The 27,181-nt window shown below is 42.4% G+C and overlaps 1 protein-coding gene across 3 annotated transcripts in view; it reads right to left on the bottom strand.

Annotated features, from left to right (window-relative positions):
• Positions 1-27,181, bottom strand: part of AREL1 (apoptosis resistant E3 ubiquitin protein ligase 1) — a 47,894-nt gene that overhangs the window by 18,934 nt on the left and 1,779 nt on the right. For 2 of the 3 annotated variants that reach the window (XM_046008791.1, XM_046008792.1), the window contains exons 2-5: positions 9,772-10,088; positions 4,172-4,232; positions 2,831-3,057; positions 1,674-1,911 (exon numbers count right to left, since the gene is read on the bottom strand). In XM_046008791.1, coding sequence (XP_045864747.1) covers positions 1,674-1,911; positions 2,831-3,057; positions 4,172-4,187 — 481 coding nt within the window. In that variant the 5' untranslated portion in view covers positions 4,188-4,232; positions 9,772-10,088. The remainder of the gene's footprint in view (positions 1-1,673; positions 1,912-2,830; positions 3,058-4,171; positions 4,233-9,771; positions 10,089-27,181) is intronic. The other variant, XM_046008793.1, reaches the window with a different exon arrangement.

The raw sequence follows: 27,181 nt of genomic DNA, 5'->3' as shown, positions 1-27,181 counted from the left end.
GATCCTTGTGGTGCTGGAAATGCTTCCTGCCTTGGTTGCGTCAATGTCAATAGCCTGGCTGTGACACTGTACTTTAGTTTTGCAAGATCGCACAACCACTGGGGGAAACCGAGTCAAGGGTATACCAGCTCCCTCTGCGTTATTTTTGAAACCGCTGGAGAATCTACAATGATCTCAAAGTGAAGAGTTTAAATTTAATTTAAAAATAAAAGCCTGAGACATGTTGTGAGGATATGAACTGTTCTCCACTGGTGGCAAGGAGGTGGGGTGAGGCTAATTCCCGTGGAAAGAAGTCTGCGAGACACTGAGGGAAAGGAGGAGCCACATGGAGAGGGGCGTGGCTTGGGAGCCACCTTGTCCACAGCCTTCCACTGTTATAAGAGAAAGAAAACGAAGGACCAGTCAAGCAAAGACCGACAAATCTTCTTAAGGTTCCTCTTCTTGTCGTTTGACCCCAAAATGTTCCCAAAGGCCTCTCATTTCTGTGGATACCAAGCTGGCCAGTACTTAATGACACCCCCTAAATGAAGCCAAGGCAGGGCACACAGAGTGGACAGGATGGTCAACACACCGAACACATTTGCTGCGGGGTCAGAAGTCAGAGATTATACCGTTAGGCTTCGAAGTCGGTGAGCATCTATGATCTGGCATAAAGGAAATGAGTTGGGGGGAAAAAAGAGAGAGGTCTCAATTCTTAGGTATCGGCAGCTTGGGCACTCTGCCATGAAGGAAAACACATATGGGCAGTAAGGGCTTCCGGTCAAGAACTTTTTACTTGAAAAGATTTCAAAAATCAGAAGAATTTACCTTTTTGTCTATTCTGGCACCCTTACCCCTTAAGAATTTACTAGGCTGATGATCCAGCAATTCCACTCCTAGAGAAATAAAACCATATGTCCACACAAGAACTTGGGCACAAAGGCTCACAGCAGAAGCAGTCACAGCAGCCGAAAGCAAAAACAACCCAAACGTCCGGGTCAGCTGGTGAATGGATAAATAAAAGGTGGTCTATCCACACCACAGAATGTCCTTTAGCAATAAAAAGGAAGGAAATCCTGATTCATGCTATAGCACTGAATAAACCTTCAGAGCATTATGCTAAGTCAAAGAGGCAGTCACAGAAGGTCATATATTTTATGACTACACTTATATACAATGTCTGCAGTAGGCACATCTACAGAGTGGATAAATGGTTACTTAGAGATGGGGAGATTTGGGGGAAACGGGGAGTGACTGTTAACGGGTACCAGATTTCTTTTGGAGCTGATGAAAATGCTCTAAAAGTGACCAAAGTGCCAGTGGCACAACTCAGAATTTTATTATTATTTTTAAAGATTTTATTTATTTATTTGACAGACAGAGATCACAAGGAGGCAGAGAGGCAGGCAGAGAGAGAGGAAGGGAAGCAGGTTCCTTGCTGAGCAGAGAGCCAGAAGAGGGGCTCGATCCCAGGACCCTGGGATCATGACCTGAGATGAACGCAGAGACTTTGACCCACTGAGCCACCCAGGCACCCCATAACTCAGAACTTTAAAAACCATTTAACTGTATATTTCAATTGGAAGGGTGATGTGGCCTGTGAATTAAATCTTAATAAAGGTGTATTTTTAAAAAGCGAGAAAGAAAAATACAGGAAGGAAGGGATGGAGAAAGGGAGGAAAGAGAGAACATACCAGGCTGAAAAATCTTATAGTAGGGACTGTAGGCCACGTTTAATCCACCAAGCTTCACCGAGATCTCGTAACGCCCTGCCCTGCGCACAGTGAAGGCCACCTTGACCACGTTGGAACTGGGCTCCTGCAGGACTTCCTGGGTCACTGGAATTTCCACGGCCAGCTCGACATGAGAGATGTGAACTCTCAGTCCCACAGGCCGATGTGCCGGGAAAGGCTGTCCGTTCTTGTAGAATAACTGTGGTGGGGAGACGAGGGGCCCTCATCAGTGAGCAGGTGGAGACAACTGTTCCCCACCTGATTCGAGAGAGTGTGGGCAGGGAGGAGGGAGCTGGCAAATCCCAGTACCCACTGTTCCTACAGTCCTGCTCACAGACACAGAGAGAAACAGCACACCTCAGAGGAAACATTAAATCAGGAACAAATTCTTAACTTGTTCAGGAGACAGGGATAAAAATACACTGTTGAATCCATTTCAACTTGACATTTCTGAACCACAAATGCTGCCCCCTCTATTACCCGGTCCACTATATTATATTATATTATATTATATTATATTATATTAATCACTGTGGACCACCCAGATGTGAAGGTAAGTCAGTGGGTACCACTGGCGCTGAGTGACTAAAGCACCAGGCAGGGCTGGGGGTAGCGGGGCAGGCAGGCAAACTTTTCTATAAAGGGCCAGAGGGTAGATATTTTGGCTTTGTGGGTCACACACAGCTACTCAAATCAGGTGTGGTTAACTACTCAAGTATAAAAGCAGCCACAGGCAATACAGGAAGAGATATGGGTGTGGCTGTGTTCTAATAAAACCATATTTACAGGCACAAGAGGTGGGCCTGATTTCGTCCCTCAGGCCATAGTTTGCCAACCCCCAATCTGTAACACCTGTTCTTTCTGGTGACATTTTTCTTCTTTTGAAAAAGTAACATTAAACTTTATACATCTTCAAAGTTAAATACCTACTAAACCAAAATGATTGAGAAATTCATGACCCTTCCAGACAGTAACAACTACTAAGTCCCTGGGAATGGCTGAAAAACAAGGAAACATGTTAACATTCCAGGCCAGCACTACCAACAGACTGAACGGGGCTCTGGAAAGCAAGTGATTCAGAAAACCCAATGGGTATGGAGACAGAAACATTCCCTTACATGCACTCGGAAGGCCATGCTGTGGCCCACCTCATAGGGGTCCTTCCAATCCCAGGACACTTTGCAAGACCGGGGATCCAGGTAATTTCCCCGCACGTAGTCATAAATAGTCCGGTCCCCTCTGCGCTCACGGTCCTCATTCTGGAGGAAGCTGACTACGCGTGCGGCAAGCTCAAAGAGGAACTTAATTGTGAAGAAGAATGCAACCACAGACACTGTGATTCCACCTGTGTAAAAGAGAGAACACACATACCACCTGCCAGTTACACATTATAGCTCCTCACTGTAGAAAAGGTTAGTCATCATTCAAAAATTAAAAGAAGTCAGGATGAGAGAACAAGACTTCCAGAGAAACACTGTACTGGGTCACTACCTCTGAGGGTGAAGAGAAGACCTTCTAAGATATCTATCTATCATCTATCTATCTATCTATTTAGAGAGTGTGTGCAAGCAGGGGGAGGGGTGAGGGAAAGGGAGAGAGAATCTCAAGCAGACCCTGTACTGAGCGCAGAGCCCAACCCAGGGCTTGATCCTCTGACCCTGAAATCATGACCTGAGACGAAACCAAGAGTCAGATGCTTAAGTGACTGAGCCACCCTGGCGCCCCAAAGAGAGGAACTTCTATACCAGGGGTTGGAAATTATGGGCAAAATCCCATCCACTGCCTATTTTTGTAAATAACGTTCTATTAGAACACTGGTCCATCTACTGACTTACATCTTGTCTAGGGCTGCTTTTGCCCTAAACTGCCAGAATTCAGTAGCTGAGACAGAGACTGTATGGCCTGGGAAGCCGAAACACTTACTCCTTGGCCCTTTACGGAAGAAGTCTGCCAACCCTAGCTCTATACCATGTACCACATACAATGCCCACCCCCCACCTTCTTGCATGGGCTAAGCCCCCACAAGAGTCCTAGAAAGGATGTGAATTCTATTCCCTCCATTTCAAAGTCTTCCCTTCTCTAGTCCACTTGGCAAAACCCCTCCCTGATCCTCATCTGCATTAGGGGTTCCCTCTTCTGGGCTCCCTCAAACTGCTGCATATTCACTTATTATAGCTCTTCTCCCCCTTGACCATCTCCCCATTCATGTTATGAACTTCTTGAAGGCAGATTTTTGCCTTATTCGACTTTGACTCAACCGGAAACAGTGTCTGGCATGGGCCAGAATTACTCAATAAATATTTCCCAAATGAATGAATTCCACTGCCAGCTCTATGAAGGTACATTCTGGCACGAGGAGAAATATTTCTATTTTCAAGAGGAAAAGGGATAGACAGGGAGGCAAAACGGATGTAGCAACCCTAACAAAAAGATAAGAGAGAGCTCTTTTCATAACATACCAATAACGTAAAACATCAGGTCCCTTCAATGCCGACAGACAGCCGAGGATCACAGCTGCAGCTGCAAAAGAAAACCTGTTTAGTTTTTTTCTCCAGCTCCTCCTTACAGCCATCTCAGCGAGAGACAAAGAACATATGGCTTGAGTTGACTCGCTCAAGCCTTACTAACCCAGTCCTCTCTCTCTCTAGCCTGACAGGTGCCCTATGACAAATTTCAGCAAAACAGTGACTGCATCCCTCCTTCTAAAGACTTCCAATCTATGACCACCCTAGGAATACCACAAACAGCCACTTGCTTTAGTGCTAATTACAAAATGCAATAACATGACTTTTATCTTCTTAGATCCAGGACCCCAAGACAGTTTCCCTCCCCCATGCAAAGTAGTGCTAATTAACACAAGCAAAGAGGGTAATGGAATCACTTTCCCCTTCTATTTGCCTTCTGGAAGTAATTCATCTGAGTGGAAATAGTTATATCAAATATAGACTTTCTAAAAGCAAGTATTATTATCATCATGTTGGCATTATATAATTAAAGTGAACCACAGGTCATCCCAATAATAAGCAGTGAGAATGTAAGAGAAGGCGTTTTTGCTGTTACCACTCAGATAACAGGTCCTGTGGAAGCAGCAGAAAGGCCAAGGACAGAAACAAAAGGATGAGATCGTATTTTTCCTAAGCGATACCTGGCAAGGTCAGAACAACTCAAATAGGGGCCAGAGTTTGAGGGGAAACTTTCACTGTTATAAACCTTGTGTCCAGAATAAGACTTTAATCATCATTACTTGTTTGAACCACCAAGGTATTACCAAGGAAAAATGCAACGTACATTGATAATGGTATCTTATCACTGAGTTCTGACCTAAGTGTAGGCTATAAAAGCCCTCCATTCTACAATGCAATGAATTCATGTTTTTCAAGTCAATGTATATAAAGGTTATCAACATTAGCTCAACCCAGCACCTTTTATCAGCACTAGAGTATTACTTAGAAACAAGACAGCTGAAAATTTCTAGGCTCAGATCTGGGAAGGACCAAGACAAGTTTTAGGGTTTTGTTTTGTTTTCTTAAATAGGATATACTTTTATATCTAACTGTACTGGAAAAATTTAAGAGGGAGACAGAAAATGGTCTTTAGTTCCTCTGATAGCAACAATATATCCAATGGAATCTAGACAGTTGGTTAATTTGAGGAACGGCCATGTCACATTTCATGGAAATCCCTATTTGGACTGGTGTCTAAAGTCCTCCTAGAAAAGAAATCCACAGAGGGAACATTAGCACAGTCAATATAGGCCGCTCCTAGAAGGTCTATTATAAAAAGACAATATAGAGACCCCAAATTTGGGATCACAAATACTGAGCCTCCTTCCCAAACAAGTATCTCTTCTGCTGGGACCTTATGCTGAAAGCTGCTCTCATCTCTCAAAAAAGCATCTGTCTGCACTTTCCAGGATGCAGAGGACTTCCTAGATGACTTGGTAGAGCCCACGCTGGCAGTTTAACTGCCTGAAGTACTCCCTCAGTTGGATGTCATCCAATCCCATCCCGGACATGACAATCGGTCCTTAGCAAAGTTCTAACACTTGGCAGAAAATAAGGTGCATGTGGCTGATGTTACAGGTCTTGGGGTCACAAGTCTCTTACTCCCTGGAAGAACAGGAGGCGGTGCCAGATTTACGGCACATTTCATGAGGGCCGGGAAAATTCCGATGCACTGTCTCCGAAAACTACGACCTTTTCTGGGAGAGGCAGTGGACAAGCTGTAAGTCAAAGACCTGCAGACCAGTTCCGAGGCTGCAAGTACGTGACCTGTCCAGCTTCAGAATTCTCCTTGCTATAAAAAGAGTTGAGGTTTAGTTGTTTCTGTGGCGCCGTCTCCTTTAATCTAACGCCCCACAACCATCAGGACTCTAAAATCAAACAGTTATAGAAAAGAGGACAATACAGAGCATGAGGGCAGGGACTCCCTGGGTTCAAACCCATTCTCTGCTGCTCAGTGTGACCATGGATAGATTATTTCATCTCTCTGGGGACAGCCAATTTCCTTGTCTGTCAAATGGGGCCCATGTGCGTGTACCTCGCAGGGGTGTCTGTGAGGATGAAATGAGTTAACACATGTCAACAGCCTAGAATAGTGCCTGGCACTCAATGAACTGTCAGTGTGAGTTATTATGACACTTATTATCAGTAGTGGTAGCAGCACCACTATCCCTTTGTGTCGGAGCCAATAGGAGACTCTGGGAACCTCTCTACTGGCCCACACCTTCTTCAGTGGGAAATGCATCAGAATTACAAAAGGCATGGCTTCCCTTACTGCATTTTAAGTTTCTGCCTACATGGGAGTTCTACTATTCTAATTTTATGACCGAAAATTTTTATGGTGGAGAGTTCAAATTCATCCTAAAATAATTTGTCCGACAAATACTGGGTACCTACCTAACGTGCCAGGTGCCGGGGGAACCAGCCACAGTCTCAGTCCTCATGAAGCTGGAGTAACAAGCTTGACCTTGCTGAGTCTTTGTCCACTTTCTCCCCATTCACTTACTTCTCAGCCAAACTGTCACCACTGATCTAGGACACCCAGACTTTTCCCAGTAGGTCAAGTCTACATTTCTACTCCAATTCCCTTTATTATTTAAAACTAGGCATACCTATTGCTACTTTTTCCCAAACAACTCTCATCTCTTCTCCTGGAAATGTCCTTGTGGTCAGGGAATTAGCTCTGTCAATTACTAGCCCCTGATCAGACCTTTACAAAGTATCCCAGCTCTCTACAGTAGCTCTCAAAAACCTTGCCAACAGTATCTAACCATCTCTACACTGGTCACACTTTGAACTTGTCTTCCTTCTTCGTTTTCCTCCTGTCTTGTTCCTCTTGAATGTTGTCACAAACCTTCTGATCTTTGTCACTCAGATCACTTTTATTCCAGATTTCACTTCCATTCTGTTAGCATTTTCCATCCTTTTCCCGACCCTGACATGGCTCCCTGTTGTCCCTGCTCCCATCCCCACCCACAGTGGTCTTCTTGACTCCGTCTCCCATAGTACCTTGTTTTCATCCTACGATCTACCCAACTCAAGTCCTTTCCACCTTCACATCTAAGTTCTGAAACGTCCCATCTCCATGCTTTGTAAAAAGTCACTTTCTCTGTCCACTCCCCTCTCACATCTCCATCCACGGGAAATCTCCTACCCGGAAAGTCTAGGGAAAATCCTGTCTCCTCTCCCTGAAATCTTCCCTGGGCCTCAATTTAGAAATTCCATCCCCTCTGAATTCCCACATAACTTTATTATTTATCTTATAAAACTTATTTTCTTTCAATAGTCCCATGTTTGTTTTATTTTCCATTTCAGAGTGGTAAATAACATTAGGCAAAGACTAGTCTTTAAAATTCCCCACAGCACCCAACATACCTGCATACAGTCATTGTAATAAACATGAACGAAGTATCTGAACAGACAAGAGTCCAATGTCTGTTCCTTCCTTCATCCAGAATGCCTAAGGATCAGGAATTTTCTAGATGGGACCTCTTTTCTGATACAGTTTTTAAACACTTCTCTAAGTGTTTAAACTTAGAGAAACTTAAACTACATTCACTTGAGCCAGGGGTTATGAACTCTTCAGACCACAAGTTACCAGTTTACTGCAGTTCTGTAAGTTGGTACCAAATGCCTACAACCAGAGTCACTGGTTCTCATGCATGGCATGGTATCTGATTTTATGGTTCTCTCTTCCTTATCTTGAGCATTTATTTTTCTATAACAGTTTCTATAGCACTCTCCACTTTCTGCTGCTCACACTTCTTCTTCATAAAATTATTCTAGAACTCTTTCCGAGACTCATTCAAGCACAAAGAAGCACTATGTTAAGCCTCTGCCATATTAATTCACGCCATTTAGCTATACGAGTATTCTGTTTTCTTTCTTTTTTTTTTAAAGATTTTATTTATTTATTTGACAGAAAGAGATCACAAGCAGGCAGAGAGGCAGACAGACAGAGAGAGAGAGAGAGAGCAGGCTCCCCGCTGGGGAGAGAGCCCGATGCGGGGCTCGATCCCAGGACCCTGAGATCATGACCTGAGCTGAAGGCAGAGGCTTAACCCACTGAGCCACCCAGGCACCCCCTGAGTATTTTGTTTTCAAGTTCATCTCTTTAGTGACTTGCTCTTTTTTTTTTTTTTAATTTTATTGATTTATTTGACAGAGAGAGGGATCACAAGTAGGCAGAGAGGCAGGCAGAGAGAGAGGGGGAAACAGGCTCCCTGCTGAGCAGAGAGGCATGTGTGGCTCGATCCCAGGACCCTGAGACCCTGACCTGAGCTGAAGGCAGAGGCTTAATCCACTGAGCCACCCAGGAGCCCCTTGACTTGCTCTAATACAGCTGAGCAAGCTGTGATTCGCTAAGCTAGCAGAACGACAGTAGTAGTAAAGTAATACTCAACTCCCTCTCCTTATTGAGCCACTTACAATAGGTGAAGTACTAAGTGCTTATATGTGTTAACCTAAGTAATTGTCTCCCTAACAACTTGGTAAAATAAACACTATTCTCATTTTACAGATTAAAAAACACACATTAAACACACATTAAAAAAGATAGGCTTGGAAAGTTAACTTGCTGAACACCTCCTGGCGGGCTAAGTGACAGAGCTGAGACTCAAGCCTGTGCCTAACTCTGAAACCCAACATTCTACAACACTAAATCATGATAAAGAATGGAGTCATAGTGATAGTGAGGTATTTGGGAAGAGGAAAGATGAAAAAAACAGGTAAAAGTATGGAAAACATTACTTAATCTTACTGCGAGGAGTCCCACCAGGAGGTTAAAATTAGAAAGATAAATGCTTATAGCCCTTTTTGAAATCTTTTGAAATAAAAATAAAGCATGACAAAGGAAAATGGAATGCAGTACCAATTATCTAATGCAGAAATATCACTTGCTTACTAAAAGATCCCGGGCAAGTTGCTTAATACTACAGTGTTTTGGCTCACATTACCTACAAAAGGCGGGGTAGGGAGAACACTTGAAAGTGCCTGTCTTGGGGCGCCTGGGTGGCTCAGTGGGTTAAAGCCTCTGCCTTCAGTTCAGGTCATGATCTCAGGGTCCTGGGATCGAGCCCCGCATCGGGCTCTCTGCTCAGCAGGGACCCTGCTTTCCTTCCTCTCTCTCTGGCTGCCTCTCTGCCTACCTGTGATCTCTGTCTGTCAAATAAATAAATAAAAAATTTAAAAAAAAAACTTAAAAAAAAAAAAGTGCCTGTCTCAAGGGAATGTTAGAAAGTTGACCAACATACATATTCTAAAAGTCTCCACTTTTTTAAGGAGTCTAAAGATTCGTAATTAATTCATAATTTAAATTAACTTGTAAATTAAATAAATTATAACCCAGACATTAAGATCAGTTGTGAAAAAGTCATTTCCCAGAAACAGAGAATTGATTTCATCATCCTCAGAGGGGCCCTGGAGGTGGAAAGAAGGGGGGATCCATTTTAACTGCAACTTCAACAGCTATCCCTTGTTGGAAAGGCTTAGGAACTGGTCACTGAGTCCATGTTCCGTATCCTAGTAACAAGTGAATCTGAACTAGTCTATGGTCTTACCTTTAAACGAGGGCCCATGTTCTGAGAACCAAGTGGAACACTCCTATGCACCAAAGCAGGCAACTTTTGGCACCATTCACCTTGTCCTCCAAACTCCACGGGAAAGAAGATTGCTGCAAGGTCAACGGAAAGTGTCTGTCCATCAGATATTCGTTGAGGATGTGTCACAGAAGCTGAGGGTCAATATTTCTGGAACGAACTGGATGAATTCCAGGGTGGAGAAATATTTAACCCCAAAAGCTATTATCCTGGACTTCTCTCTAGGGCAGGGTACGGTCGACCACCAAAGGACGCATCTGTTCTCTCGTCCTGGGATCCTATCAACAGAGAAAAAAAGGGTCAGAGGAAGAGCTGTTTATTTCTGAAAGAGAATGCCCAGAAAATAACAAAGAGGAGATAGATAGGATAGGCAGAGGGAACTCTGGGGCCCGAAAAATAAGCGTGGCCTGGTAAACCTGGACCAAGTTTTCCCAATTAAAATGCCACCAAAAAAGGCAAGTGGCAACCTCACTGCCTTAACTGTGTCACTCCCCGAAAGGAAGCTCCAGCACTTCGGCTGATTCTAATCCTTTAAGAGAAGCAACGAGGGCACAGATTTAAAGAGTGAGCCTTGGGATGCCTGGGTAGCTCAGTTGGTTAAGCGTCTGTCTGCCTTTGGCTCAGGTCATGTTCCCAGGGTCCTGGGATCCAGCCCCGTGTTGAGCCCCGTGTCAAGCCCCATGCCCTATGTCCAGGTCCCTGCTCCCTGGGGAGTCTGCTTCTCCCTCTTTCTGCCCCTCCCCTTCCTTGAGTGCCCACACACGCACATGCTCTCTCCCACTCAAAGACATAAATAAAATCTTTAAAAAAGAATAAATAAAAGGTGAGCCTCATTACTACCACATGCCCAGTTCCAGTTTAGTGGGGCTGGAGCACAGGGTCTGGGAATAGGGTGAAGAGAAACGAGACCACAGGATAGGTGAGGCCACATTACAGAGGGCCTTATTATGCCATAGAAGCAATGAAGGTAATGCTCCAGTGGAAAGAGAAAACCACCGAAAAGCTTTAAAACCTAACCCATCTGCCCAAGTAGGCTGCCCCCTTTGCACCCATGTCTGCATTTCCAAGACATGGTGAAACAACGTTGATTTTATTTTTTAAATAGTCACATTTACTGAGTGGGGGCGGGGGGGGGAGTCTGAATTCTCAAGATAAAGTCACTAAGTAGAGTCTAGTAAGGTCAGTGTGTAACTCAAAGACATTCATAAACTAAACGTAGCAGAAGGGGGTATGGCAAAGCATACACAAACAGCCACCAAAAAACAAATGCGGAGAGACCACTCATCGCTAAAAACAAACAAACAAAACCAAAAAAACCCACAAAAACCAGAATTTCTTTCTACGTGATGGGAACTATGGTCAGTGCTTCATATATACTAACTCACAACTCCAGGACACAAATAAAATTATTCCTATTTTGCAGATGAGGATATAGAGGTACTTTCTCAAGAGAATGCATGGTAAGTAGCAGAGGTGAGTCAAACCCAGACAATCTGGACCCAGAATCCATGCTTTTTTTTTTTTAAGATTTTTTAATTTGATATTTATCAAATATCAAAAATAAAAGATATTTATTTGATAAATAAATAAAAATAAAGATATTTATTTGATAGATAGAGATCACAAGCAGGCAGAGAGGCAGGCAGAGAGAGAGGGGGAAGCAGGCTCCCCTGGCGAGCAGAGAGCCCGATGTGGGGCTTGATCTCAGCACCCTGGGATCACGACCTGAGCTGAAGGCAGAGGCTTTAACCCACTGAGCCACCCAGGCGCCCCCAAAATCCAGGCTTTTTAATGACTACCCTACGGCCTCCCTACCCTGGGAAACCAAGAAAGAAAAGCCACAATGCTAGTAAGAACAGCAGAACAGAATCAGGGAAGGCCAGCAGATCAAACAAGTTGGCAAACTTTTATAATTAAAAATAAACAAGTATATGTATTTATTTTAAAATATGGTGATAGAATTGCCAAGTACATGAGCCAAAAGCTGGGTCGACTAGCAACTAGGACCAGCTTAAAGGATCCACAAACAAGATAAGAGTTATATATAAACTATAGGAGCTCCATTAGAATGCTATCTCAGCCTTAAAAAATGACACCTTTTAAGGAATAATGAAAGAAATTTCTCACAAATAAAATGCTAAATCAAAGGCAAGCACAAAATTATTTACATAGCATGAGCCCAATTTTTAAAATGTTATACTACATACACACAACTAGATGGAACATAAAAATATTAATAGTCATCATCTCCTAGTGTTTGCAATTATACATGGTTTTTGTTCCCTACTTGCACCTTTCCGTGTCTTCTAACTTCTTACTGATGTAAGAACATAGTCAAAGTTTCTATTTCTGGAGAACAAATAACTTTTGAGGAGAGAACAGGCAAGTTATCCTTGTTTCTAACAAGGAAAGAGTATAAAAAACTAGCTAAAAATAAAAGAATGTACTGAAATTTTACTTCTAATCATTATGATCTTAGTGGGTCTCCAGCCTGTAATCAGCCATTTGGTTATTAAATTAAGTAATTCCTAGTTCTTTTTTTTAATAGTGATTTATTAAAAAGATTTTATTGATTTTTAGAGAGAGAGAGAGAGCGCGCGCGCACAGGGGCAGAGGGAGAAGGAGAAGCAGACTCCCTGCTGAGCAGAGAGTCCAATATGGGGCTCAATCTCAGGACCCTGGAATCATGGCCTGAGCCAACGGAAGACGCTTATAACCAACTGAGCCACCCAGGTGCCCATAACTCCTAGTTCTATATCATTTTTACCGTATCCCACCATGAACTACCATGCCTGCCCCTGACAATAATTCATTCAGTGTCTCTAGAAAGCCTGAAAATCCAACTCAAGCACCATTCCTCTTCCTAGTCCAATTCTCAGGCCCCTCTGACGATTGCCCCCAGGCCATGCAGAACCAATCACTTGCTCCTCTGTGATACCCCTGTTCTGAAAATACCTCTATTTAGCATTTATGAGTCTGTATTGTAATTACTTATCTATATAGTAGTCTCTCCTAATGAATTCTGGGATCTCTGAGGACACTGACTGGGTCTTACTCATCTTTGTCTCCCAGCAGTTAGTATGTTGTTCAGTTTATCTCAGTCTATACTTTGACAAGTGCTCCCAAGAGATTCCTATAAATATTAAAGTCTGAGAAGCTTGGTCTAGGCTCCAGGGCAGCCCCTCTGAGAAGCGACCCGATATTCTGTATCTCTAACAGGCTCGCAGGAAGTGTTGATGCTGCTGGTCTGCAGATCATGCTTTCGGGAGCAAAGGTCCCGAGCAGGAGTTGGCAAACCATAGCCTGCAGGCCAAGTCCAGACAGTCGCCTGCTTTTTTTTTTTTTTTTTTTTAAAGGGAGGAACACAGCCAAGTTCATTCGTTTACATACGGTCTATGACTGCTTTTGCACCACAAGAGCAAAGCCGAGTAGCTGCAACGACTTACAGTCTACAAAGCTTTCCTATATGACCCTTGACAAAGGTTACCCCTCTCTAGCATAGAGGTCTCAGTCTTAGAGCTACGTAATTGCTTTGTATAAATGAACTCATTTTTATAAATCAAAAAAAAAAAAGCATAAAATCATTTTCTTCCAGTTCTCCTATCCCCTCTTAGGAAACGAGCTATAAAACTGGCAACATTATGCAAATATTTCTCCTGGCTAATTTCAACTGTTGTTTAAAAGTTTTATGCCTCCCATACCCCAAAGTAGGAATTTTTTACAGTCATTTCCCAAAGTACATGTTTCCTACAATTATGCTTGCATTTCATCAAGGCTGTAATTTCCTAAAACCAGTACCTCGGGGACCAATCCCATATCCAGGTTTCTAAAATTATTACGATACCTATTACTGACTCACTGTCTACTTTTAAAATGCTATTATAAAAAGCCATGGGAAAAAAAAGGATGTGAAGGTCCACTGTGGAAATCTGGTGAAGAAAGAAAGTGGCAGTGGCAGCACACAGTCACCCAGCTACAGCCCGAAGAGTCCCACAAAGAAGGCCAAGACGAGAGAAGATGTTGCCTTTGAAAGATGGAGTCTTGGGCGGGGGGGGGCGCCTGGGTGGCTCAGTGGGTTAAAGCCTCTGCCTTCGGCTCAGGTCATGGTCTCAGGGTCCTGGGATTGAGCCCCGCATCGGGCTCTCTGCTCAGTGGGGAGCCCGCTTCCTCCTCTCTCTCTGCCTGCCTCTCCGCCTACTTGTGATCTGTCAAATAAATTAAAAAATTAAAAAAAAAATAGTTTATGAAAGATGGAGTCTTGGGGTGCCTGGGTGGCTCAGTGGGTTAAAGCCTCTGCCTTCGGCTCAGGTCATGATCCCAGGGTGCTGGGATCAAGCCCCACATCGGGCTCTCTGCTCCGCGGGGAGCCTGCTTCCTCCTCTCTCTCTGCCTGCCTCTCTGCCTAGTTGTGATTTCTCTCTGTCAAATAAATAAAATAAAATAAAATAAAGTTAGTCTCCTACATTCCCACCAAGACTGGGAAACAGGGGCGCTATTAAAAGAAAGATGGAGTCTTTAGGACTCTCTATATAGAAGCACCAGCTCCAAGTCCAGGAAAATCAAATTAAAAGAACCAAATCATTCCATTAACAAAAGGCCCACGGTTTAGAGGGATCGAAGGAGGTTCCAGAAATAAAGTGTACCATCAGACACTTTAGATTATTAGTTTACGTTTTCCTTTGCTTAATTTCAGCCTTGGTTTATTCTCCCCCAAATCCCACCCTAAGAGACTGCCCTCCCCCATCAAGTTTATTCTCTAGAGATATTTCTGCAGTTGTGTATTCCTGCTATCTCGGTTCAGCCAAGTTATACGGTTTTCATTTATATTCTTTCCTCATCAGTCAGCCCCTCCAGTCTCTTAATCATTCCTGTGGGTCTTCTGTGAACTCTCTCCAGCTGGTCCCCAGCGATCTGGTAATGAGGTGCCTCCAACTGACTGCAGCCTTCCAGGAATAGCCTCGTTAGAACAAAGATGAGCTCACCCTCCTCGGTTCCATGACATAATACTCCTGCGTAGACAACCCCCCCCCCCCCCACATCACAGCAAGCTAGAACACTGCCATATTAGACTGGAACCCTGTTCCATGCCTCCCAGATTTGGGCCTTGGGGCAGGTCGATGTGCTGGAAGCCTGAGGATAAATGGCACAAGTTCATGCAGCAACCATTTACTAGAGGATGACGCAGGTAGGGAGAACAAGGTATTCTCACCTTAAAGCTCTCACAGGCAATACAACAGAATGCAAAATTTCTATGAATTTCTAAAGGCAAAATACGGGTATGTCCGAAATATGCAGATTCTTTTTTTTTTTTTTAAAGATTTTATTTATTTGACAGACAGAGATCACAAGTAGGCAGAGAGACAGGCAGAGAGAGAGGGGGAAGCAGGCTCCCTGCTAAGCAGAGAGCCCGATGCGGGGCTTGATCCCAGGACCCTGGGATCATGACCTGAGCTAAAGGCAGAGGCTTTAATCCACTGAGCCATGATGCACTATGCAGATTCTTGATACCTGAGGCAGAAAGGTTGCTCAGGGCTCTGCTCCCAGCCCCCTAGGGATTACATGCCCACATCCTCTACCACCAGAGGCACTTAAACTGAAGTTTGAAAAGCACTACAACCCCCACTCAACTTATGGTCTATTTCCCCACTGCCGCCCATCCCATATACTCACATTTTAAATAAAATTCTTTTTGTTGCTATGTCCCCACCCCCCAACCCTTGGATATCTGTATTTTCTCTTGGCCTAACACCATTTGCTGAAACAGTGTTTTAGCAAATTCACTGTAATTCACCGGCTGTAGCCCACCAGCATCCTCGGGTTCTTCTGTAAGGTTCATTCCTCATTTATGTCAGATTTCTTGAGCATTTGCTGTCTGCCAGACGATGTGCTAAATAAAACAAAAGCTAAGGTAGCAAGGATAAATGAGACAGGGTCTTTTCTTAACTCTGATGAACTCAGTCCAAAGTGGGAGTGTGGCAAGTAGCACCAGAACAGGAATAAGCAACGTGTGGAGGGCAAAGGAAGGAGAAAGGTAGCTTTGCCTCAGAGTGAGGAAGTTCTGACAGGAGAGACAACAGAGCTATTCCTTAAGACTGAGCAAGCATTTGCAAGGCAGAAAGAAAAGGACTAGTACCCCACGCAGGAGAAAAATAGCACAAACCAAAGTTGAGTCAAGAAAGGGAGTGATGATGGGGCGCCTGGGTGGCTCAGTGGGTTAAAGCCTCTGCCTTCGGCTCAGGTCATGATCCCAGGGTCCTGGGATTGAGGTCTGCATCGGGATCTCTGCTCAGCAGGGAGCCTGCTTCCTCCTCTCTCTCTCTCTTTCTCTCTCTGCTCTGCCTACTTATGATCTGTCTGTCAAATAAGTTTTAAAAAATCTTTAAAAAAAAAAGGTGGGGGGGGGGGAGTGAAGAAAAAGGCCAGCATTATGAAAGCTAAGCATTTAGAAAGACCACCAGGGGCCAAACCAGGGTGACTGACTCTCAGCACGGTAGGGTGGAGGGTTCAGGAGCATGAATCTTACTACTGAGTCATTTTGGACAAGCTGCTTCTCTTCTGTTGTCTCGAATATAAAATGGAGGTGTAGGAAGAAGAGGGAGGAACTCAGCGGCTCTTGAAAGCAAGGCGTGGCGTGTTAGGGAAAGGACTGGGTTAGGCTGGAAGTGGCCCCAGGTGAGCAGGCAGGAGCGTCTCAGCAGATACGGCTTGGAAGTGCAAACCGGGCTGCCGGTTGCCAGCTGATGATGGTAGTTTGTGTCCAGCAAAGCTGCAGGTCAACCTGTAGGAAGTCAGGAAGATGGCACTGAGTGTACCTGAAGGACTAACTGGTTTTCCAGAGAAATCCTATTTGGAAACAACCACAGCAACAATCCAAAAAACCAAGTGTTCTGGTTTTTTCTCGAGAATGACAACGCAAATCTCCCTTTTACTGAGAGCTCACTAGGTGCCCGCACCATTTGAAGTGCTTCCTGTATTATCTCACTTAACTCGCAGCAATCACATAAGAACCCATATTGTTATCCATGTTTTGTGGATTGGGACACATGAAACACGGAGGGCTAAAATAACTTACCCACTATCACCCAGCTGACAAATGAAGGAAATGAAGGAGCCAGGCAATGTGATTCCAGAGCCTACCCTCTGAACCAGGAACACTGACGTATCAAGAACCCCAAGAAAAGAAAAAAAGATACTTGGGGTAGGAAGAATGAGAGGTCAACAAATACTTACCTGGAAATTTAAAAGGAATATGACTTGATTTTAGAGTTGAAGCAATCACAACCAAAAAACCCAAGAGATGTTTTTTTAACTAAGAAAGAAAGAGGATGACACATTTTAAAAGGAGAAAGAGGACCACAAATTTTAAAAGAGACTCTGAAGAGGACAAAAGATCAATGGCTGAGTCGAGACAAGAGGATGCTGGCCCAAAGGAGCAGGGAGGCAGTGGCCACAATGTTGAGGGGGAGGGCAGGGGAGGCTAGAATATGCATCGTTTCCCAGTTAGAAGCAACAGGATTAGTGACCTGTGAGGTCAAAAAGATAAAAGAGAGCAAGAAGCCAAGGACAAATTGGGATTTTGTACGCTTGGGAGCCTGGTTGAATGGTCGTGGCGAATTACCGAGGCAGAGCCAATGTGTAGGAAAAAGATCTGAGAACAGAACTAAGTTTGAAATGTCTTTAAGATACCCAGGTAAATATATTGACAAGACAAATGGAAATGAGCATCTGAAGCTATGGAGATACCAGTATCCTGAGGGCAGTTAAAAGACAGGAAATGAAAAAGGACTGCCATGCAAAACAAGCAGACCAAGAAAAAAGCCAATTATAGAACCCTGAAGGGATCAACCTTAAATGTACCCTCTACCCCAAAAAAGAAGCTAGCAAAGAGTGGAAAGGAACAGAGAAAAGGGGAAAAAACGTGTAAGTTGTTTACTTGAGGCAAAAGGAAGTATTTCTCGAAACTGGTGGTGGTCACAGTATTATAATGAGTAAATTGGTTATAAGACTCGGGCCAGAGGGGGAGCTCAAAATCAGCCCGCAGGTTTTTTTTTCCTTGATTATTCAGAACTCTGATTCTCTGATCAAGCATCTTCAAATAAATGTGTATCTTATTTCCACCTGTTCTCATTAATGATAAAAGTCTTAGCCTAAACTTGACCCAACTTGGTAACTAGTAAGTTCACTGCAACAACTCAATTCAGGGATCTAATTATTTCAAAATTATTTTAGCGCCTGTAACAAATTCAGATCTGAATTTAGTTTCTGAATCTGAATCTAGTTTCTAATAGCACATAAGTCACTGGCAAAAAAAAAGAAAAGAAAAAATCTTCTCCAAATCAGCTTTTTTGAGGTATAGCTTAGCTACAGTAGTCACCAATTTAAAGTAAACAATTAGAGCTTTGACCATTGTAAACGGTTATGATATAAAACACAATCATGATACAGAACTTTCGCCTTCCCAAGGGGATCCTCATGATCCCCTTGTGCAACCACTGAAGTGCTTCCTAGCACTTTGGTTTTGCAGATGCCAAACAGTATCATATACAAAACGTAGTCTTGTGTGTCACGTTTCTCCACTTAGCACAATGTTTTTAGACCCATACATGTCATTACACGTAACGGTAGTTCATTCCTCTTTACTGCTGTGTAGTAGTCCATTATAATATAATTTCTTTACCTATTCACCAGTTGATGGACATTTGGTTCTATCCAGTTTGGGGCTACTATGATAAAGCTGCTATGAATATTCAAGCGTAAGTCTTACGTGGACACATGTTTTTATTTCTGTTGGATAAAAGCTAAGAGAGAGCTTGCTGGATCATATCATAAGCGCATATTTAACTTATAAGAAACTGCGACACTGTTTTCCAGTGAACAGTGTATGCGAGCTCCAGTTGCTCACATCTGCCAACACGGGGTATTATCGATCTTTTAAATGTTATCATTCTAAAACAATCCAACCAGATATAACAACTGTAAATATTTATGCACCCAACATGGGAGCACCCAAATACTTAAAGTAGTTAATAACAAACATAAAGGAAGTAATCAGTAACAGTATAATAGTAGGGGACTTTAACACCCCACTTACATCAGTGGACAGATCATCCAAAAAGAAAATCAATAAGGAACAGTGGCTTTGAGTGACACACTGGACCAGATGGATTTAACAGATATATTCAGAACAGTCCATCCTAAAACAGTAGAACACATATTCTTTTCAAGTGCACGTGGAACATTCTCCAAAACAGATCACATATTAGGCCACAAAACAAGTCTCTCAGGGGTGCCTGGGTGGCACAGTGGGCTAAGTGGCTGCCTTCAGGTCATGATCCCAGAGTCCTGGGACAGAGACCCGCATCTAGCTCCCTGCTCAGCAGAGAGCTTGCTTCTCCCTCTCCCTCTGCCTGCTGCTCTGCCTACCTGTGCTAGCTCTCTGTCAAAAAAATAAATAAATAAAATCTTAAAAAAAAAAAAAAAAAGTCCCTCAACAAATTCAAAAAGATCATACCATGCACCTTTTCTGACTGGAGAGCTATAAAACTAAAAATAGACCACAAGAAAAACTCTGGAAAGAGCACAAATACATGGAGGTTAAATAACGCACTACTAAATTTTACCCATTCTAAAAGGTCTGGTCTCTCACTGTGGTTTTATTTGCATTTCCCTAAGGACTAACAATTTAGAGTATGTTTTCATGTGCTTATTGGCTATTTCTGATGCTTCTTTGGTATCTAAATCTTTTGCATTTTTAAAATCAAGCTGTTTGTGGGGCGCCTGGGTGGCTCAGTCGTTAAGCTCCTGCCTTCGGCTCAGGTCATGATCCCAGAGTCCTGGGATCGTGCCCCACATCGGGCTCCCTGCTTAGCGGGAAGCCTGCTTCTCCCTCTCACACTCCTCCTGCTTGTGTTCCCTCTCTCACTCTGTCTTTCTCTGTCAAATAAATAAATAATATCTCTTTTTTAAAAATCAAGCTGTTTGTCCTCTTACTTAGTTGTTAGAATTCTTGTTGTTGTTTTTTTAAGATTTATTTATCTATTAGACAGAGATTACAAGTAGGCAGAGAGGCAGGCAGAGAGAGGAGGTAGCAGGCTCCCTGCCGAGCAGAGAGCCTGATGTGGGCTCAATCCCAGGACCATGGGACCATGACCTGAGCCGAAGGCAGAGGCCCTAACCCACTGAGCCACCCAGGTGCCCAGTTGTAGAATTCTTTATATATTCTTCAAACAAGTTCTTTACTAGATACGCTTGACCAATATTTTTGGTTTGTTTTTAACGTTTTCTTAACAGAGTTATTTAAAGAATAAAAGTTTTCCGTTGGGGACGCCTGGGTGGCTCAGCTGGTCAAGCCGCTGCCTTCGGCTCAGGTCATGATCCCAGGTTCCTGGGATTGAGTCCCACATGGGGCTCTTTGCTCAGCAGGGAGCCTGCTTCTCTCTCGGCCTCTGCCTGCCGCTCTGCCTACTTGTGTTCTCCCCCTCTCTCTCACTGACAAATAAATAAATAAAATCTTTTAAAAATAAAAATAAAAAAATAATAAAAAAGTTTTTCCTTTGATGAAATCCAACCTATCACTTTCTTCTTTTACAGTTTGTATTTTTTACAGAGTAACTCAACGACACAAAGATTTTCTTCTAGAAATTTTATCTACAAGTTTCACAAAAGAAAATCTCTTGTTAAAATTTTTAACAAGAGTACACACGAAAAGATGTTCAACATCACTCATCATCAGAGAAATGCAAATCAAAACCACAGTACCACCTCATACCGGTCAGAATGGCTAATATCAAAAAGACAAGAAATAACAAATGTTGGTGAGGATGTGGAGAAAAGGAAATCCTTGTGGCCTGTTGGTGGGAATGCAAGCTGGTGCAGCCACTGAGGAAAATGGTATGCAGGTTCCTCAAAAAATTAAAAATAAGGGCCCCTCAGTGGCACAGTTGATTAGCCGACTCAGTTTTGGCTCATGTTCAAGTTCATGAGATTGAGTCCCACGTAGGGCTCCGTGCTCAGCAGGGAGTCTGCTTCAGATTCTCTCTCCCTGTCCCTCTGCCCCTCCCATTCATGTTCTCTCTCTTTCTAAAATAAATAAATAAATCTTTAAAAAAATTAAAAATAGAACCATATGACCCAGTAATTCTACTTCTGGGTATTTACCTGCAGAAAATGGAAATGAATTAAAAAAGATATATGTACACCTAGGTTTACTGTAGCATTATTTACAATAGCCAAGACATAGAAGCAACCCAAACGTCTATCAATAGATGAGTGGATAAAGAAGATACGGTGTGTGTGTACATACATATATATTCATATGTATGTATATATATATAGATATACACACACATATATGTATAATGAAATATCACTCAGCCATAAAAAAGAATGAAATCTTGTCATTCATGGCAACATGAACAGACCCATAGAGGGTATTACGCTAAGTGAAATAAGTCAGACAGAAAAAGACAAATACCACATGATTTCACTTATATGTAGAACCTACAAAACAAAACGAACAGAAATAGACATAAATACGGAGAAAAGCTGATGGCTGCTAGAGAGGAGGGCTGTGAGGGGATGGAGAAATAGGTGAGGGAAACTAAGAGGTACAGACTTCTAGTTACAAAATAAATTACATCGCAGAGATGAAAAATATGCAAAGGGAATATAGTCAATAATACTGTAATAATTTTGTGTGGTAAAATATAGTAACTATACTCATTGTAGTAGGCATTTCATAATGTGTATAACTGCTCAATCTTGATGTTTTATCTAATACATAATGTTGTATGTCAAATATACTTAAATTTATAAAATGTTTTATTTTATTTATTTATTTGACAGAGAGAGAGCACAAGTAGGCAGAGAGGCAGGCAGAGAGAGGGGGAAGCAGGCTCCCCACTAAGCAGAGAGCCTGATTCGGGGCTTGATCCCAGCACCCTGGGATCTGACCTGAGCTGAAAGCAGAAGCTTAACCCACAGAGCCACCCAGGCGCCTCTCCCCCGCAATTTTTTTTTTTTTTTTTTTTTTTTTTTTTTTTTTTAAAGATTTTATCTATGTATTTGACAGAGAGAGATCACAAGTAGGCAGAGAGGCAGGCAGAGAGAGTGAGAGGGAAGCAGGCTCCCCGCGGAGCAGAGAGCCCGATGCGGGACTCGATCCCAGGCCCCTGAGATCATGACCCGAGCCGAAGGCAGCGGCCCAAACCCCCGCAATTTTTTTAACAAGAGTTTTTGAAGCTCCTGCATGCCCTTTATCTCATTCATTACTCAGTTTTACTATTGCTTTGTTTCTTTCAAATTCAACTCCTTATATTACTAAGAAGTATTTCAGTTAGTCTGTTACAGAATTTGGACAGATTTTTATCTTTTAACAGATCCCCTACTCTTTAACCTAATAAATGGCATTTCTAAATGGGGCCAATGTTTTAGTCCCTCAGTTCTCCTCAAATTGACATAAACCCTCTGGACCCATGTCGCCGGGTCTTAAAACAACAACAAAGTTCCAAAACCCAGAGCGTGCACCTGCAGGTTAAGCCAAGGACAACGAACTATTTGCCCTTCTGGTTTTGAAGAAAAGCTTTTATTTTTATTTTTTTAAAAGATTTTATTTATTTGAGAGAGAGTGAGAGAGAACATGAGCAGGAGGGAGAGGGAGAAGTGGGCTCCCCACTGAGCGGGGAGCCTGACGTGGGCTCCATCCCAGGACTCTGGGATCATGACCTGAGCAGGAGGCAGACGCCCAACCAAACCAGGCTCCCTAAGAAGCTTTTATAAGATCAGTCTCACCTGAGAGGAGGAAGGAAACCGTTATCTGATCATTCACTAGTTAAAAGAAAAGTTAGGCTTATAAAGGTTTAGCTGACAGTGACAAAAGTAATTCTCCATTTCTTAATTCAATCTGGATTCTCTCTGCTGCACCATTCTTTTTAAAACAAACAAGAGGGACGCCTGGGTGGCTCAGTCAGTTAAGCGGCTGCCTTCGGCTTGGGTCATGATCCCAATGTCCTGGGACTGAGTCCCACATCAGGCTCCTTGCTCGGCAGGGAGCCTGCTTCTCCCTCTGCCTTTGCCTGCCACTCTGCTTGCCTGTGCGCACTCTCTCTCTCTCTCTGACAAATAAATAAAAATAAAATCCTTTAAAAAAAAGACAAACCAGAGTTTGTCAGACTTGAAATGAAGAGAGCATATGAAAGTGCAGTTCAGGTCCAAATGGTCCCTGGAATAGACTTTGCCATTCTCCGCACAGTTCAAAGTAAAGAGGAAAAGCGATTCAAAGCCAGCATGCACAGAACAGGGAAACAAGGGTCAACTTAATCATTGCTCATTTTGTAACTTCCTGGGACATCTGGAGAAAAACAAAATAAAAAAACTGGCCCATCTATGCCTGTCGCAGTTTTTCATCTTTGTCAAGAAAACAGCAGCTTCACTTTCCAACTCTCTCCTAACGTGCTTTTTTCTTTCTTTCTATTTACCAAACGGAATCTGTTGTGCCTGATCCACAGAATTAGGACAGGCCCCTCTGTTCCCACCCCATGGCAGCTTTTATGCTTAGGTGACCCTGGGCCACCGAATCTTGGCTATAACAGAAAAATTTTAAAACAAATTCCCTGAATCTGACAAGCCGTCTCCCTCAATAAGTCTAGGAGGGTGTTATTTCATTAACTGTGCATGAAGTGGCAGGCAAACGGCCAGATCTACAGCCCAGTGGGATGAAACTAGAATCATCACACATGCGCTTAAAAGCTAACAAAACTTCTACCTATACGGTCATCTATTCTACCGTTATTTTTAAAGAAAATAGTTTATCTACATCAGGGGAAAGAAAGAGCAATCTTAAATGAGTATTTTATAGTCGTTCATTTAAGATTCCAGGAAGAAAAACTCAATTAGCCACAGAAAGGGCAAACTGAGATGGCTCAATTTGAAGGAGAAACTCAACACTCATGTAGTGTTAAAACAAAACTTTTTTGACCTAATAATCAATGTTACCAAACAAGATCTATGATTTTCTTCGAATGCGTATTAAAAATCTATTAGATGCCCAGCTTATGTTGGACCCTGAGGAGCCAAAATGAGTAAGATGGTCCTGACCTCTTAGAAACATACAGTTTAGTACAGAAGACACACAAGTAAACCACTGGGTGACAGTTCCGTGTAGTGGAAGTCTATGAAGTGAGCACATGGTGTTAGTGGAACCCGGGGAGGGCCCCACAATCGGGATTAGCTCTTAGCATCTCAGGAAACTTCAGTCCACCCTCCTGGGAGCAAAGCCGACTCTCTCACTGAGTTACCAGTGTTTGGGGAATTAAGGAGGTACAAAACACTACCTACACAGTACTGTCTATTCTCAGGGTCAATGACTTCCTCTCTTCAGCAACGGTCACAGGGGATTACGGAACTATATACACGGCAGAGAGAAAGCTCATTGGAGACTCCAACCTGTTTATCAAAATTGCACATGGTCTAAATACAAGGTGGTATCCTGGTTTGGATCTTAGAACAGAAAAAGGCTTTTATTGGAAAAACTTGTAAAATCCAAATAAAGTTGTAGTTCAGCTAATGGTATTGTATCAAAGTTAATTTCTTATTAGATGTGACAAACATGCCATGGTTATATACATACACAAATATATATGTACACACACACTATGATTAACCTAATGGTTAACATCAGGGGAAGAACTGGATGAAAGATACACAGAAACTCTCTGTACTATCTTTGCAACTTTTCTATAAATCTAAGGCTACTCCAAATCCAAAATAAAATGTGATTTTTAAAAAATTACATCTTGTTCCCCACGCTACATTCTCATTGCCCCCCTGGGATTCCGATCATGCCTCCTTAATCCCTACCCAATCGAGGTAATGCTTGGTTGAAACACTTTTTCCCATTCCTTTTCAATCTTTTCTCTAAATCATTTACACAGCCCAGCTGAGTTCCCGTCTTCACCAAGACATGAGAAACTAGATTATACCTAGGAGGTTTTAATTATTTTTTTTTTCTTCCTAATAGCTTTACCACATACACCAGGGGTATCCTTGGGAGTGGAACCTCTCCAAGTGGACAAAGAGGGGTTAAAATAATCTGAGCTGGATCTCTGGATAAGAGCAAGGGGACCCTGCAGAAAATGTATGCTGTATATCATTAGATTACCTTTACCTGATCTCTGGCCAAAAAGGATAATGAATAGAAGATACGAGGAACAGATGCTGACTACCCATATCTCAACACCAACAGGAAAACTGCCTGAAATGATGCTGCAGCTAGAAGCTCCGAAAAACGTGTGCAAATTCGTCAACTATCCAAGGTAACAGAAATTCATATTAAACAAAAATTCATATTAAAAGCATACAGTGTGGCGCTTCGGTAGCTCAGCCGGTTAAGCGTCCGACTTTTGATTTCAGCTCAGGTCATGATCTCAGGGTTGTAAGATCAAGACCTGTGTCCACGTAAGGTGCGAGCCTTCTTGAATTCTCTCTCCCTCTATCTCTGCCCTCCCCCAGTTAAAAAAAATACATATGGTACTCTTCAATACAGGCGAAATGACGAAACATACATTTACCAAGACTGTCTGGTTTCTGATAACTAAATGAATACTCATCTCTATTAAGCCATAACTTGTAGAAGAGGCTTCAAGAGTCCCTAAGGAAAACATCGTGGTGATAGAACACCCTATCAAGGCGTCAAGCATGTGTGTGTGCGTATGCACACATGTACCCATGGACATACACACAAAGTGCAACAAGGTTAAGCAACCTCAATAGTTTGAAAACTATTATATAAAAGAATATTATTAGTGAAGGCTAAACATTCATGAACCCTTCAAAGGAAAAGAAACCAAAGAAAGAGAAACTGAAATTTAAACCTAAGCTATTTAATGACTAAAATCATTTCAAAAGTAAAATGATATACTAGAATCTGCTGAAGTCTGATTTGTTATATGGTATGTTGGAATATATGTAAAATATATATTACGCAACAGTACTCCAACCGGGACCACTTCTGTAAAAATGAACAGGTAGAGTAATTCCCATGAAAGAGTTCAATTTGCATTCGTCTGTTGAACAACTTTACCATCATTGATCTGCTCACAAGTCTATCTCCAATACAGGCCTGAGATCTTGAAGAGTAATGAGCACACTGCATAGGGCAGAATGGGCCCTTAATACACGCCTTCTGGTTTTTTTTTTTTTGTTTTTTTTTGTTTGTTTTTTTTTTTAAGATTTTATTTATTTATTTGACAGAGAGAGAGATCACAAGTAGGCAGAGAGGCAGGCAGAGAGAGAGGAGGAAGCAGGCTCCCTGCGGAGCAGAGAGCCCGATGCGGGGCTCAATCCCAAGACCCTGAGATCATGACCTGAGCCGAAGGCAGCGGCTTAATCCACTGAGCCACCCAGGCGCCCCAATACACGCCTTCTGAATGAGCGAACGTGCAGTGGTAATATATCTCCGAGGTATCCTTACAAGCCACTTGGTATCAACACCTTAGGAGCAGAACATGCTGTATACCATGTTACATATTTAGGAGAGAGTCAAACTCACTGAAAAATAATTACTACCAACTAATGTTGGGGAAAAAACTCATCACATGAGACATAAAAAGAAGTGTAAAAACTGTAACTTGAAAATGAAGAAAGTATCTGTGAATTAGTTTTCTTCCCTGGATTGCCACAAAAGTCAATCTACCTTTAACTTCCTAAAATGGAAATACAAGAGTTTTAAAAGAATCTTTCGTTAGCCATAATTTTATATTAAAAAAAATGTGTTATTAACTTAAATTGGTAAGGAAGACCAATTAGTGGATGGAATGAAGTCCAAGCCCAATTATGTGTTCAAAACTGTGGGTTGAACGCCTTAAAAAATTCTTCCTCTTCAAGACTGCAGAAAAATACAAAACAACCCTCTTGACTGCTGAGAAGGACTAAAAGTATTTCTTTTTCTCACAAGTATGTAATCAAAAGCAATTACTTTCTGCTCCTACCCAACACAAAGCGATGCCATCTCCTCCCTCCCATCACCATCAAAACATGCTATGGAGTATCTCAGTACTTTAATCTTAGACTATAAGAATATCAGATTGCAATAAAATTCAATTCAACGAAAACATTTTTCTAAGTATGTTCTCATTCCCTGTGGTGTTCCTATACTAATTTAGGTCCCTCTCAAATATTAAGAAACAAGAAAACAAGAAAATTCTCAGAACAGGTATTCCAAATTGTTTTTTTTTTAATTTACTATTGTTCATGGATTCCAAAATTCATGGTACTAACATTAGCAGGGCAGTATCTTTCTGTCAATGGCAGAATTTAAATGTGAATTACTATTTAAATTATATGCATTTTTCCCTCTGACCTTACCTATAATACT

The sequence above is a fragment of the Meles meles genome, chromosome 6 (genome assembly GCF_922984935.1).
Source record: "Meles meles chromosome 6, mMelMel3.1 paternal haplotype, whole genome shotgun sequence".
Lineage (NCBI taxonomy): Eukaryota > Metazoa > Chordata > Mammalia > Carnivora > Mustelidae > Meles > Meles meles.
This window is presented reverse-complemented; position numbering and strand designations above follow the sequence as displayed.